Below are 11421 nucleotides of genomic sequence, written 5' to 3' on the forward strand. Positions count from 1 at the left end.
GCCCTGAGGGTGGAGGGAAGCAGAGGCCAGGGCTGCTCAGTGACTCAGGAAGGCCGTCGGGGGGTGGGCTCGGGACCCTCCCCCTCTCCAAGGGGGGCGGGGCCCTTCTGTGTGTGCCTCCTGCTACCCCATACTGTCCGGTTTGCTTTCGGGCCATCCCCGAGTGCTGTAGGCAGGGGGCACGCCCCTGGAGAGGCCTGTGGGTGAGCACAGACTCCCTGGGAAGCGCATTTTGGGGCTTATTCCTGGAATGACAGCTCTGGCTTCCCTGGTGGATTTGGTAAGTATTGTTAAATTCAAACTTAGGTTCTTCTCTCTGGCTCTCCCCTCTCCCCATAGGTGTTTGACGCCACCAATACTACTCGAGAGAGGAGACACATGATCCTCCATTTTGCCAAAGAAAACGACTTCAAGGTGAGCCATGCTTGTCACCTTGCCCCAGAGAGCTCGGGACACAGGACACTCGGGGACCAGCTGAGTCCCCGATTCCTGCTTGGTCCTTCGCCTCCCAGTTTTGGTGCCTAAAATTAGGGCCTTGCGCCAGGACTCGTGGGTCTGGGGAGGTGGGTCTTTGACGTCCCTGGGGGTCGATGACAGAGGGCGTCCTTCCTCCCTGCACGTGATGACGACAGCAGGCCCGTGGCACAGTTGGCCCTTCGTGGCGTTCGTTCTTTTCTAACTTTCCCGTCTTGCTTCCTCCAGGCCTTTTTCATCGAGTCTGTGTGTGACGACCCCACAGTTGTGGCCTCCAACATCATGGTAAGACAGCCAGGAACCCCACTCTCCCGCAGCGGCTTGGGCCACAGCGACGTTTGCGGTCTCGGGAAGTGGGGGCCGGTCAGGCTCAGAGAAGTAACTAAACCGTTAGAACGAGCTGCCCCCAGCTTGCTGTCGATCATGTCCCAGAGGTGGGACATGCACAGCAGTGTTCAACCTGGAGGCCTGTCCTGGGATAGGCTGGCTCTACCTGGGGTCTCCAGAGACAGTGCTCAGGCTCGGTTGGGACCAGAGCAGTTTCCATCCGTGGCAGGAACTTGGCAGCCGGATGGTGACGGAGCTGTCTGGACACAGGGCCGCTCACCAACCCCCCAGATGGGACAGCAGGCTGCTCTCTTGCTGTCACGCCTGGCGGGTACGGATGCTTGTGTGTTGACGAGAGTCTACGGGGCTTGGCAACCTGGCTGCAAGGTTCCAAGTTCGGGAGGAAGGAGGGACGTAAAACTCTCTTCCTGCTGCTCTGTCTAATGAACCTCTGTGCCAGGGTGGGGAGCTTGTGTGGATAAATTCAGGGGACTTGGCCTGTGAAATTTGATTAATTCTTGAATGTTATCACCTGATAACGATGTGTCATAAATAGGAACAGTTGTTTTGGAGACTTAACCGCAGATCACCTTCTGTTGGAATAAGTTTCTCTCCAGCTTAAACAGATGAGAATGAGACGTATGTACAAGGAAGCGGTTCTGAACACCTGTTCGCCGAGCGCTGTGGTGCTCCGCGTACAAATACTCATCTTTAAAGGGGAAGCTAAGGGTGCATTGGCGTCTCGTATTTTCTCTAAGGCAGTGGAAATAGTTACAAGTATTTCTAAGAAATGAGTTCATGTTTCAGAAAGGGCTGTTTGAACTGTGAAAAATCAGTTCACATTTGTTCAGTGGGTCCAAAGGAAGAGGCCCAGAGTGCGGGGAAACAGAAGTTGCAGTCATCTAAACACAAGGGTTTGCCCTGTTTCTTTGGCGTGGCCGTCCTGGTTCCCCTTGGTGGGGTAGAGAGTGCAGCTGGGAATTGGTTTTGCCCCAGCGAGTAGTCGCCAGTGTGCTTAGCTGGGACTTTGTCGTGTCTGGGAGTCCATTGACTGACACGGAGAGTTGTTTGCCCCAACCCTTCACGTCCAGAAATCTCTTTCTCTGATTAAACCTCAATGTGGTGTTGCAGGTTAGGCCCTGGAATTTGTGAACTTACTTGTTTTATTGCAGTAAAATATACATAACCTAACTGACCGTCTTAAGCATTTGTAAGAGTGCAGTTCGGTGGCATTAGTTACGGTTGCTGTGGTTGGGCAGACATCGCCACCCTCCGTCCCCAGAACGCTCTCATCTTCCCCGCCGGAAACTCTGTGCCCATGACACACTGACTCAGATCTTTGAAGAGCGGCTGCTTCCAAGTTGTGGCGGTTGCTGATGAGAAAGAGAGCACAGGCATTAAAACCTGCTGAACTTCCTGCCGTCTGCCGGGTGTCTCGGACCTGTTCAGCAGCAGCCGTCGGCAGACCCCGGGGTGGTTCCTGCTCGGCTCCAGCTGGAGGACAAGCCCCGGGAGGAGAGGGCAGGGCTCTAGTTAGAGAGATAACCACAGACCCGTCGCGCCGCGGCTGCCGCCGTCTGGGCGGCTGGAGCAGAGTCCAGGCGAGACGGGGCATCACCAGCAGCTGCCAAATGCGCCTTGCAGTTGACAGGCAGCTCCTCTCGGTGCAGGGACACGGCAGGTGCTCGGCCGAGTGGGGGGTCAGCTTCTCCGGTGGTGACTGGGGCCCTGGACTGACCCCGACTCTCTGGTCCATGCAGAGGTGTTTGTCCGGAATCCTCGTGGGTCCCCGTCTCTGCCCTTCTGGTCGGCCGCCCTCTGTCTCCCCCGGGGTGTCCTCCCCGGGTAACATCAGGCCACGACCCCTCCCCCAGAGTCCGTCTCTTTTTTTTCCCTTAAACGCCGGGCAGGATAATCTTTATCCTGAGCCCTCGTGCTTTCCCCTTTTGAAAGCCCCAAATCCCGCTTAATCTAAGCAGAAAGCCTTCCAGCGTGATTCATCAGCTGCCTCTTTGTGGCTTTGCAGGAAGTTAAAATCTCCAGCCCGGATTACAAAGACTGCAACTCGGCAGAAGCCATGGACGACTTCATGAGGAGGATCGGCTGCTACGAGGCCAGCTACCAGCCCCTCGACCCCGACAAGTGGGACAGGTAATGACCAGGCCCGCCCCCTCTGAGTGACCCGTCAGGGTGTTTAATGTTTTGCTGATGTTCCCACAAAGCGTTTGCTCCTGGAAACCTTTATGAACGCTCTTCGTAAATGTCTTTTAGCAAAAATCCTCGCTGACAAGCCGTAGTCAGTGCGAGTGTTTCAGACACCGTGTAGAAGAGCAGGAAGTCGACCTACCATGGGGCCCAGTCTTGCTACCACCCCGTTGATAGTTCCTTTATTTTCTTTTCTGTTTCTTTTCTGTTTTCTCTTCTGGGAGGCCAGCCGGCCTCGAGAGCAGCAGCGTGCTGGGGGAGTGTGGCGCGCTCACCCTCTGCCTCTCGCGGAGGGCCCCAGGGCCGCATGCGGTCCGGCTGCACGGTTGGTTCTCTCGTCTTCTGGTTCTTCTCGTGCCATCGGGGGAGGCCTGATCGGGGTCCTCGGTGGCGTTTCTCTGCAGGGACCTGTCGCTGATCAAGGTGATCGACGTCGGCCGGCGGTTCCTGGTGAACAGGGTGCAGGACCACATCCAGAGCCGCATCGTGTACTACCTGATGAACATCCACGTGCAGCCGCGCACCATCTACCTGTGCCGGCACGGCGAGAACGAGTACAACCTGCAGGGCAGGATCGGGGGCGACTCGGGCCTGTCCAGCAGGGGCAAGAAGGTGGGCGAGGGGCAGGACGGGAGAGGAGGCCGCTCCGTGTTTGGGATAGTTGCTGGGTCCGCGGGGTGGGCGGGGTGTGTGTGTTCTGCTGCTGTTGCCCTTGTGTGCTCACCGTGCATGTGTGTGCATGTGTGTGCATGTGTGTGTGCATGTGTGTGCATGTGTGTGTGCATGTGTGTGTGCATGTGTGTGCGTGTGTGAGCAAGTGAGCACTGGTGGAGGCAGAGAAAAGAGCCGAGTCCCCCGGGCCCTGGGGAGGGTGTGTCCTGGGTGGCTGTCAGTTACCCCACCACCGACCCAGGACAGAGCACGGTCCCTCGTGGGCTGCGTGGGTCCTGCCCCAGCCTCCAGGAGGAAGTGAGGGACCCTGGGTCAGGCCTGTCCCCTGTGCTCTCAGTTTGCCAGCGCCCTGAGCCAGTTCGTGGAGGAGCAGAACCTGAAGGGCCTGCGGGTGTGGACCAGCCAGCTCAAGAGCACCATCCAGACCGCGGAGGCGCTGAAGCTGCCCTACGAGCAGTGGAAGGCGCTCAACGAGATCGATGCCGTGAGTCCTGCGGGGGCTGGCGGAGGGCGTGTGGGGCAGCCCCACCCTTGGCTGTGACAGGCCTGTCCTGAGAGTCCTCAGAGCAGCCCCCTTGGGGCGAGTGCCCTCGAGTGACCGGCGGGGTCCCCGCAGGGCGTCTGCGAGGAGCTGACCTACGAGGAGATCAAGGACACCTACCCCGAGGAGTACGCGCTGCGGGAGCAGGACAAGTACTATTACCGCTACCCCACAGGGGAGGTGAGTGGGGGGCGCCTGTGGTCGGGTGGGGCGGCTCTCCCTGCACTGAACCTGGACACAGCCCCGGGAGAAGCCCGGCTGTGTTTCCCCACGAGCAAAAGCGAGAGGTGGGCGTGTCTGGGGACGTGCAGAAAGGCACGGGGGCGGGGGGCAGAGAGGAGATGGTGCACAGTGATGCACGGCCGGCGAGGGCGTCCCCAGGCTGCGGGGAGGGGGCTGTGGGTCCTGGCACTACGGTCCTGGTGGGGGCGAGCGGGCAGCCGTCTAGACCGCGGGTGGAGTGTGGCTAGGCTGGGTGGTGTGTTTTCACTGGCGGGTCCTCCCTGCCTGCATCCTTGAAGCCCCGGCCCCCTGTCCTCTGGCCTCACGCTGGGCTTCACCCACCAGGACCCAGCGTAGGGGGCCGAGGGCCTGGCGTGAGCAGAAGGAGAAGCCCTACTGGGCGCAGCCCTGCTCCTTGCTTTGTGTTGTTTAATTGACATGAGATTCACGTAACATAATAGTCACCATTTCACCCGTGTTCGAGCACACAGTTCAGTGGGTTTGGTATATTTGCAGTGTGCCGGGCAACCGTCACCGCTGACTCCAGGGCGTCTCCTTGACTCCAGAGAGAACCCCAGACCTGCAGGCCGCCACCCCTCCCCCCAGTCCCCGGCAACCAGGAATCTGCTTCCTGCGCCTGCAAATTTGCCTATTCCGGGCATTCCATGTAAATGGGGTCAGACGCCCTGCGTGGCCTTTTGTGTCGGCTTCTTTCACGCGGCACGAAGATGTCAGGGCTCATCCGTGTCGCAGTGGGCGCCAGGGCTCAGTCCTCTGTGCTGGGCGGTGTCCCTTGTAGACCCCCCAGTGGTGGACGGTTGATGACGGGCTGGTTCTGGGTGGGGTCGCCTGCCTGCCCGCTGGGAGGCTGTGGCCCGGGCAGAGCCCCCACCCGACCCCCCTGTGCTAACGGGGCGGCCCGCCCTGTGCTCAGTCCTACCAGGACCTGGTGCAGCGCCTGGAGCCCGTGATCATGGAGCTGGAGCGGCAGGAGAACGTGCTGGTCATCTGCCACCAGGCCGTGCTGCGCTGCCTGCTGGCCTACTTCCTGGACAAGAGCGCAGGTGCGCGGGGCAGGCCGCGGCCGCGGGGAGGAGGGAGAAAGGCGACAGCCTTTGAGGGGGCAGCCGCAGACCCTCCATGGGGTCCTAGAGGTGGGGGCAGCCCTACCCCTGAACTCACTCTGAGGAACAAGCGGCCTGGAAAACTCCAACTGTCTGATTAAGTGTGAGGCCTGTGTCTGTCTGAGGCTCAGCCGATCCGAGGCAGACATAGACTGTTGGGGAACGGCGGTTCCGTTTCAGCTCCAACGCACCGTGGGAGGGTGGGTTCTCCGGTGGCTCAGGTCTTCTTCTGGGACCACCTGCCACGCAGGACGCTCGTGTGCTGGGCCAGCCACCCCTACAGGCAGGGCTTTGAGTGTCCGGAGCTCTTGCGGTGGGCTGGGACGTCCCTCCCCACCCGCCTGCTCAAGCCCTGTCTGACGGCGGCCTCGTCTGTTTCAGAGGAGATGCCTTATCTGAAGTGCCCCCTGCACACCGTCCTGAAGCTGACGCCCGTCGCCTACGGTGAGTGGCGGCCTCCACCCAGTCCCGCCCCCCGCCGGCGGCTCCTGCTGGCCGTGGGCTGGAGGCGGGGCCAGCCTTTGACAGGGGCCCGTCCCCATCTGCGCCCGCAGGTTGCCGTGTGGAATCCATCTACCTGAACGTGGAGTCGGTCAGCACGCACCGGGAGCGGTCGGAGGTGAGTGCAGCCCCGCGGCACCCCGTCCCGTCCCGGCGTCCGTCCCTCGTGGGCCCTCGGGAAGTCCCGTGACGGGTTGGCTGCAGGGGCCGACCCATGTGCGCCTGACTGGCAGCTGTCTTTCTGTGGCTTCTTAGGATAAAGCTTTTTTTCCCCCTTCCTGTGCTCTCTCCCCGCGACCCCGTCTGCTTGGCCGGAGGAGTGAGTGTTAAAGAGGAAGCTACGTTGCCTTCTTCCGGCCGTAACCATAGCGTGGTCATTGTTGCCTTCCCTTCCAGGCAGCTAAATCCGTGCTGGCACGGTCCCGAGTTACTGGTTCAGACAGGATCGGCAGAGCAGCCCCGTCACCTGCACGCACTTAGGTACAGAATCACCAGCACACGGCGGTGTTGAGCGAGGCAGTGGCCTGGAGAGCGAGGGCCGGGCGTGGCGGGTGGGCGGGTTTTTCAGGGGCCCCCGAGGCCTGGCGGTCGCTGTTTTGCACCTCACGGAGGCCTGAGATTTGGGGCTCGGTCCGGCTGACCTTTACCGAGCAGACTGGATTTCTTTGCGGCATGAAGTGGGTTTGAGTTCCTGTGTCTGGGCCATCAGAGCACGACGCTTTGCCAGCGCTAGTCAGACATTCCTTGCTGGTACCCCGAGCGCGACTTTCTGTCCGTGGAGTTCCCGAGACAGTTGACTCCCCTATTCCCAAGGAGCTTGGCCATCGGACTTCGGTGTTCAGGGCCGTGAGTTGTCTGCGTGGCTCCTGCTGGCAGTGGCCTGGCTGGTGGGCCAACCTGAAAGAGGAGGATGTCCCCCAGCCTCCTTGCCCCCAACCTGGCACGCCACTTCTGCACACCGGCCGCTGGCTGCCGCGCTCCAGCAGGGCTGGGGCCCGGAGAGCTTCCCTGCCAGAACCCCGTGACGTCACTCACGGGAGGCTGGCGTCTGTCTGGTGCTGGCTGGCCGACTCTGCCCCTGCAGGTTCCTGGTGTCTTTTGTCTCCGCGAAGGTTTTTGCAGGCTCCGTCTCCCATCTGAAGCCAGGGTGTTATTTCGTGAGCACGCACGGGTCCGTGCTCTGCAGATCCCGGCTTGGTGTCTGCGGAAGGGGGTTAGCGCCGGCCTCCTCCCCGTCCGAGAGCCTCAGACCCAGGCCTCTCCCTCGACGCTCCCCTCCTCAGCTGCGGGAGGCGGGAGGCAGGGCTCTCGTCTCTGATCTTGTTCTCCGCCGCGATTTGGTCGTTTCCCTCCCTGCTTTGCACATGTTGCGTTTGTCCGTTCACGTTGGTGTCCTTTGGGGAAAGGGGCACGGAGGGACGCACCCCCATTCTTGCTGACTGGAAGTCACTGCACACGCAGCAGCACACCGCACACGCGGCAGCCACACCGCACACGCGGCAGCCACACCGCACACGCGGCAGCCCTCGTCCCGGCAGCTCACCTCGGATCAATCTTGTCGAATCCCTAAAACCCAGGAGCAGAGGACCTTGTTTGGCTTATTTTTCTCCCCTTCCTCATAACTGTCGCCTTCTCTCTTTTGTCTTCGTCTCGCTTAGGATGCAAAGAAGGGACCTAACCCGCTCATGAGGCGCAATAGTGTCACCCCGCTAGCCAGCCCCGAGCCCACCAAAAAGCCTCGCATCAACAGCTTTGAGGAGCACGTGGCTTCCACCTCGGCCGCCCTGCCCAGCCGCCTGCCCCCGGAGGTGCCCACGCAGCTGCCCGGACAAGTCAGTGACTGCCCTCTCCTCCCTGCTGGGGGCGAGTGCCGGGGGTGGGGGCGACAGCCTCAGGCCCGGGGCTGTGCGCCTGTGTGTGTCTGAGCGAGCACGCGTGGGTGTCCGTGTGTCTGCGAGTGTGCACATGTGGGTGTCTGGTGTGCGTGTGTGCACGCGTGGGTGTCCGTGTCTGCGAGTATGCACACGTGGGTGTCTGGTGTGTGTACGTGCGTGGATGTCCGTGTCTGCGAGTGTGCACACGTGGGTGTCTGGTGTGTGTGTGAGCACGCGTGGGTGTCCATGTCTGCGAGTGTGCACACGTGGGTGTCTGGTGTACGTGTGTGCACACGTGGGTGTCCGTGTGTCTGCGAGTGTGCACACGTGGGTGTCTGGTGTGTGCGTTTGTTGGGGGAGAGCATGAGAAGGGAGCACCCTCTGAAGTGAAGTCACCAGGGTCTGTCTTCACCGGTGGTGGCTGTGACCGCGTCACCTGCTCTCTGGGGGCGAGGCCTTCCCTGGGCAAAACCGGGCAGAGCTGGAGAGATAGTGAGCCTCCAGGTCCCGCTCAGGGCCGTGCATCGTTATTTCTGACACAGAGAAAGCGGCTGCTTTCTCACGCGCCGCGGGGGTCCCAGCAGGTTTTAGGCTCCCCACACCTCGTTGGTGCCAAGGGAAAGGCCGGGAGGTTTCGGCTGTTGGGCGTTAGGATTGTTTTCAGGAAACCGGTCTTTTCCTCAGAGACAGCCGGGAACCCTCGCAAACGTGTGAGGCATAGAAATCTCAGGGCTCAAATTCGGGGAGCACCAAGGGTGTCCCCGCTCCGCCCCAGGCCTGGCCCCTCGAATCACTTCCAGCCGAGCTTCCTTTGGGTTTGTCCAGCACTCGCCGCCAGCGCCAGTCGGGCCTTCCTCTGCACTGCCCAGCTTCCTGCCTTTCCCCGGAGCGACCCCAGACCGGGAGGTGTCCGGAGTGGACGTGGGGAGGGCGCAGTGGCCCAGTGTTCGCACCCAGGGGACAGCAGTCGCACAGGGCAGGTCGAGTGTTGGGCGCGTGGGAGGGCGCGTAGACGAGGTGAGGTGTCACTGCCTAGCCAGGCGAGACCTCGTCTGGGTGTGGCGTGAACGGTGTCGCAATCACCAGGGTCCTGGGCCTGACCCTTCGCGTCACCCACGCCGGGCAGGGCTGGGACGCTTCCAAAAAATAGTCCTCTCAGGTCTCAAACTCGAGGTGTTTATGAAAACCGAGCAGGACTGAAACGGTGTCTCTGTGTCGTTCTGTCCTGGTGTCAACATGGGGTCACGGTTGGAAGTTCAGAGGCCGTGGGGTGGAGAGGGTGATGTCCGGAGCTGTACGGGCCTCCGCTGTGGAGGACACGGCAGCAGGGCCCCGTCCTTTTGCCCGCTGCAGAGCTGCCCTCGGGCCAGCTGGCCGGCCGGCGTGGGGTGTGGCGGGCTCGTCCCACTGACTTCTCTCTGCTTCCTCCCCGCAGCCGTTGCTAGGGCAGGCCTGCCTGTAAGTATCTCTCGGGACGTGTCCGCTGCCTGCCCTGCTTCTCGCTTGCCAGTTTGTCTCCCCCTATTCAGATCCTGGGGATAAGGATGGTTTTTATAAAGTCTGAGGTCTTCAGGGGGAAAGAGGTGGAAGGAGGAAGGAAGAGGGACTTGAAAAGGACTCTAAGGTCACAGTGGCCCCGCTGATGTTCAGTCTGTTCTGACGCCGCCTCCCCATAGCTGGCTTCTCCCCATCCCGCTCGGGGCTCTGGGGGCATCGTTTGCAACAGCCGTGGTCTGGGCCTCGGCTGGGATCCGCATTTGCCCTCTCAGTGTCAGATCTGGGTGTCGGGCTGGGATGTGCCTGCCGCCATTCCTCAAAGCCCCTGCCCTGGGAGCTTCCTTGCACGTGGACAGGAAAACTCACCCAGAGCCTAATCTGCACAGCCACGTCTGAGGACTTAGTGCCCTGGCGGGAGCGTGGCTGGGCTGGAGTGCTCTGGAGAGCGCCACGTGGGGACCGTCCTGTGGATCCGGTTGTCCCATGTCGGAGCTGGCGCGGGTTCGACAGGTCGCGCCAGTCAGTCCCGTGCGGTCTCCCCTTCCCTGGGCCCGGAGCCCTCTGCGGGAAGTCTCGGGTCCGGTGTTGGCTCTCACAGCCACCGGCTGCATCACTCAGTGGTCTGTTTCCTGGAGCCCCCACCCACGGGAGCCGACGTCTGCCTGTCACAGAGCTCTGATGACAGCACCTCAACACGTCACCCCACCCTCAAGTCACACCTGCCCGTCAGTCATTTTTCGCTCATGAGGTTACCCCCGAGAAGCTGGAAAGTGAGGCAGGAGCCTGGAGTTGAGCGTTTGTGTTGTGCTTGGGTGGTGGTGGCGCCCCGGTGGTCCCCTCCCAGGGCCGTGCTTACTGGGTGGTGGCCTGGCCATCATCGTCCCCCCTCAAAGAGTGAGACTCACACCGTCACAGGCCGGTGTCCGTCATCCCCTGAAGTGTGAACCGGAGCCTGGACTGCTTCCGGGTTAGGGTTCTCCTGTGTGACACCAGCCCGTGGGTTTGGAGCCCGCGGGTTTTGCCGCCACGCGAGTCCTGTTCCTTCTGACCCGTGGCCTGATGTTGCCAGGAAGGAAATCTCCCTACCGGGAGGGTCCATTCGGGGACATGCCCCCGCCCTGCTAAGGGCGAGCTTGCCTGGCGCCAGGGCTCCTGTAGTAGTGCCCGCGGCTAGAGCCGCTCCAGCTCCGCCAAAGTGCGTCCCGCCGACCACGGCACGCCCGGACCCCCGGGTCCCGCCCAGCCGGGGAGCGTGACCACGCTGGGATCGTAGCTACGTCTGATTCCAGGAGCTGACCCGAGCCCTGTGACCAAAATTTATGACCGAGGTCAGACCGAGCTGGGGTCGCATGTCGGGTCTTTGGTTGGCCTCCGGCTCTGGACCTCTGGGCACGTTTAAGCAATTCGAGGATCGTAACTTCCTCACCTGTAAAGTGGGGATGATAACTTGATGAGGTGTTTTGATGAATGAGAATATGACGTATCGCTTGGCAGAACAGCCGCTCCCCGTAAGTGCCTGGTGGACGGCAGCTGCTGTGACCACGGGGAGGGACTCGGCGCCCTGGGCCGGGCAGGGACTCCGGGGCCCCCTGGGGTCAGGTCTGCCTGTGGCCACGGGGTTGCTGGAGCTCTCAGACTTGGGAGGGGGACGCCCTGGGGTGTGGTGCCGGCGATCTCGGTTTCCTGGTAGAATAGGGATGTCAGCCCGGACTCCGCCCTCTGCGGCGTCTTCCCGGGGCTGTGCCGGCTGCTTGAGGTCGAGAGACCACTGGCATTCATGGTGCAGCCTTGATTTTTAAATTTCCAATGCACACGAGAAAGAAAATCCTAGTAAAGATTTTTTTTTTCTTTTGCAACCTGTTTCTTCCTCTTCCCCACTATGCTTGAAAGACGAACTGTCTGTCACATTTTCTCAAAGTTTTCTCCCTACTGACCTTGGAAAGGTAAATGCCTGAGTGCATGCACCCGCCCCTTCCGCGTCTCT

At 61.2% G+C, this 11421-nt stretch overlaps 1 protein-coding gene across 5 annotated transcripts in view; it reads left to right on the forward strand.

Moving 5' to 3' along the window:
- Positions 1-11421, forward strand: part of PFKFB3 (6-phosphofructo-2-kinase/fructose-2,6-biphosphatase 3) — a 73938-nt gene that overhangs the window by 57001 nt on the left and 5516 nt on the right. For 2 of the 5 annotated variants that reach the window (XM_012664936.1, XM_012664939.1), the window contains exons 5-14: positions 340-414; positions 703-759; positions 2828-2952; positions 3411-3618; positions 4016-4162; positions 4295-4399; positions 5376-5505; positions 5947-6009; positions 6120-6184; positions 7725-11415. In XM_012664936.1, the coding sequence (XP_012520390.1) occupies positions 340-414; positions 703-759; positions 2828-2952; positions 3411-3618; positions 4016-4162; positions 4295-4399; positions 5376-5505; positions 5947-6009; positions 6120-6184; positions 7725-7991 (1242 nt within the window). In that variant the 3' untranslated portion in view covers positions 7992-11415. Of the gene's footprint in view, positions 1-339; positions 415-702; positions 760-2827; positions 2953-3410; positions 3619-4015; positions 4163-4294; positions 4400-5375; positions 5506-5946; positions 6010-6119; positions 6185-6462; positions 6547-7724; positions 11416-11421 lie in introns of those variants that run through there. The other 3 variants (XM_012664937.1, XM_012664935.1, XM_012664938.1) reach the window with 3 other exon arrangements.

This window comes from Propithecus coquereli, unplaced genomic scaffold, assembly GCF_000956105.1.
Source record: "Propithecus coquereli isolate 6110/MARCELLA unplaced genomic scaffold, Pcoq_1.0 Scaffold94, whole genome shotgun sequence".
Classification (NCBI taxonomy): domain Eukaryota; kingdom Metazoa; phylum Chordata; class Mammalia; order Primates; family Indriidae; genus Propithecus; species Propithecus coquereli.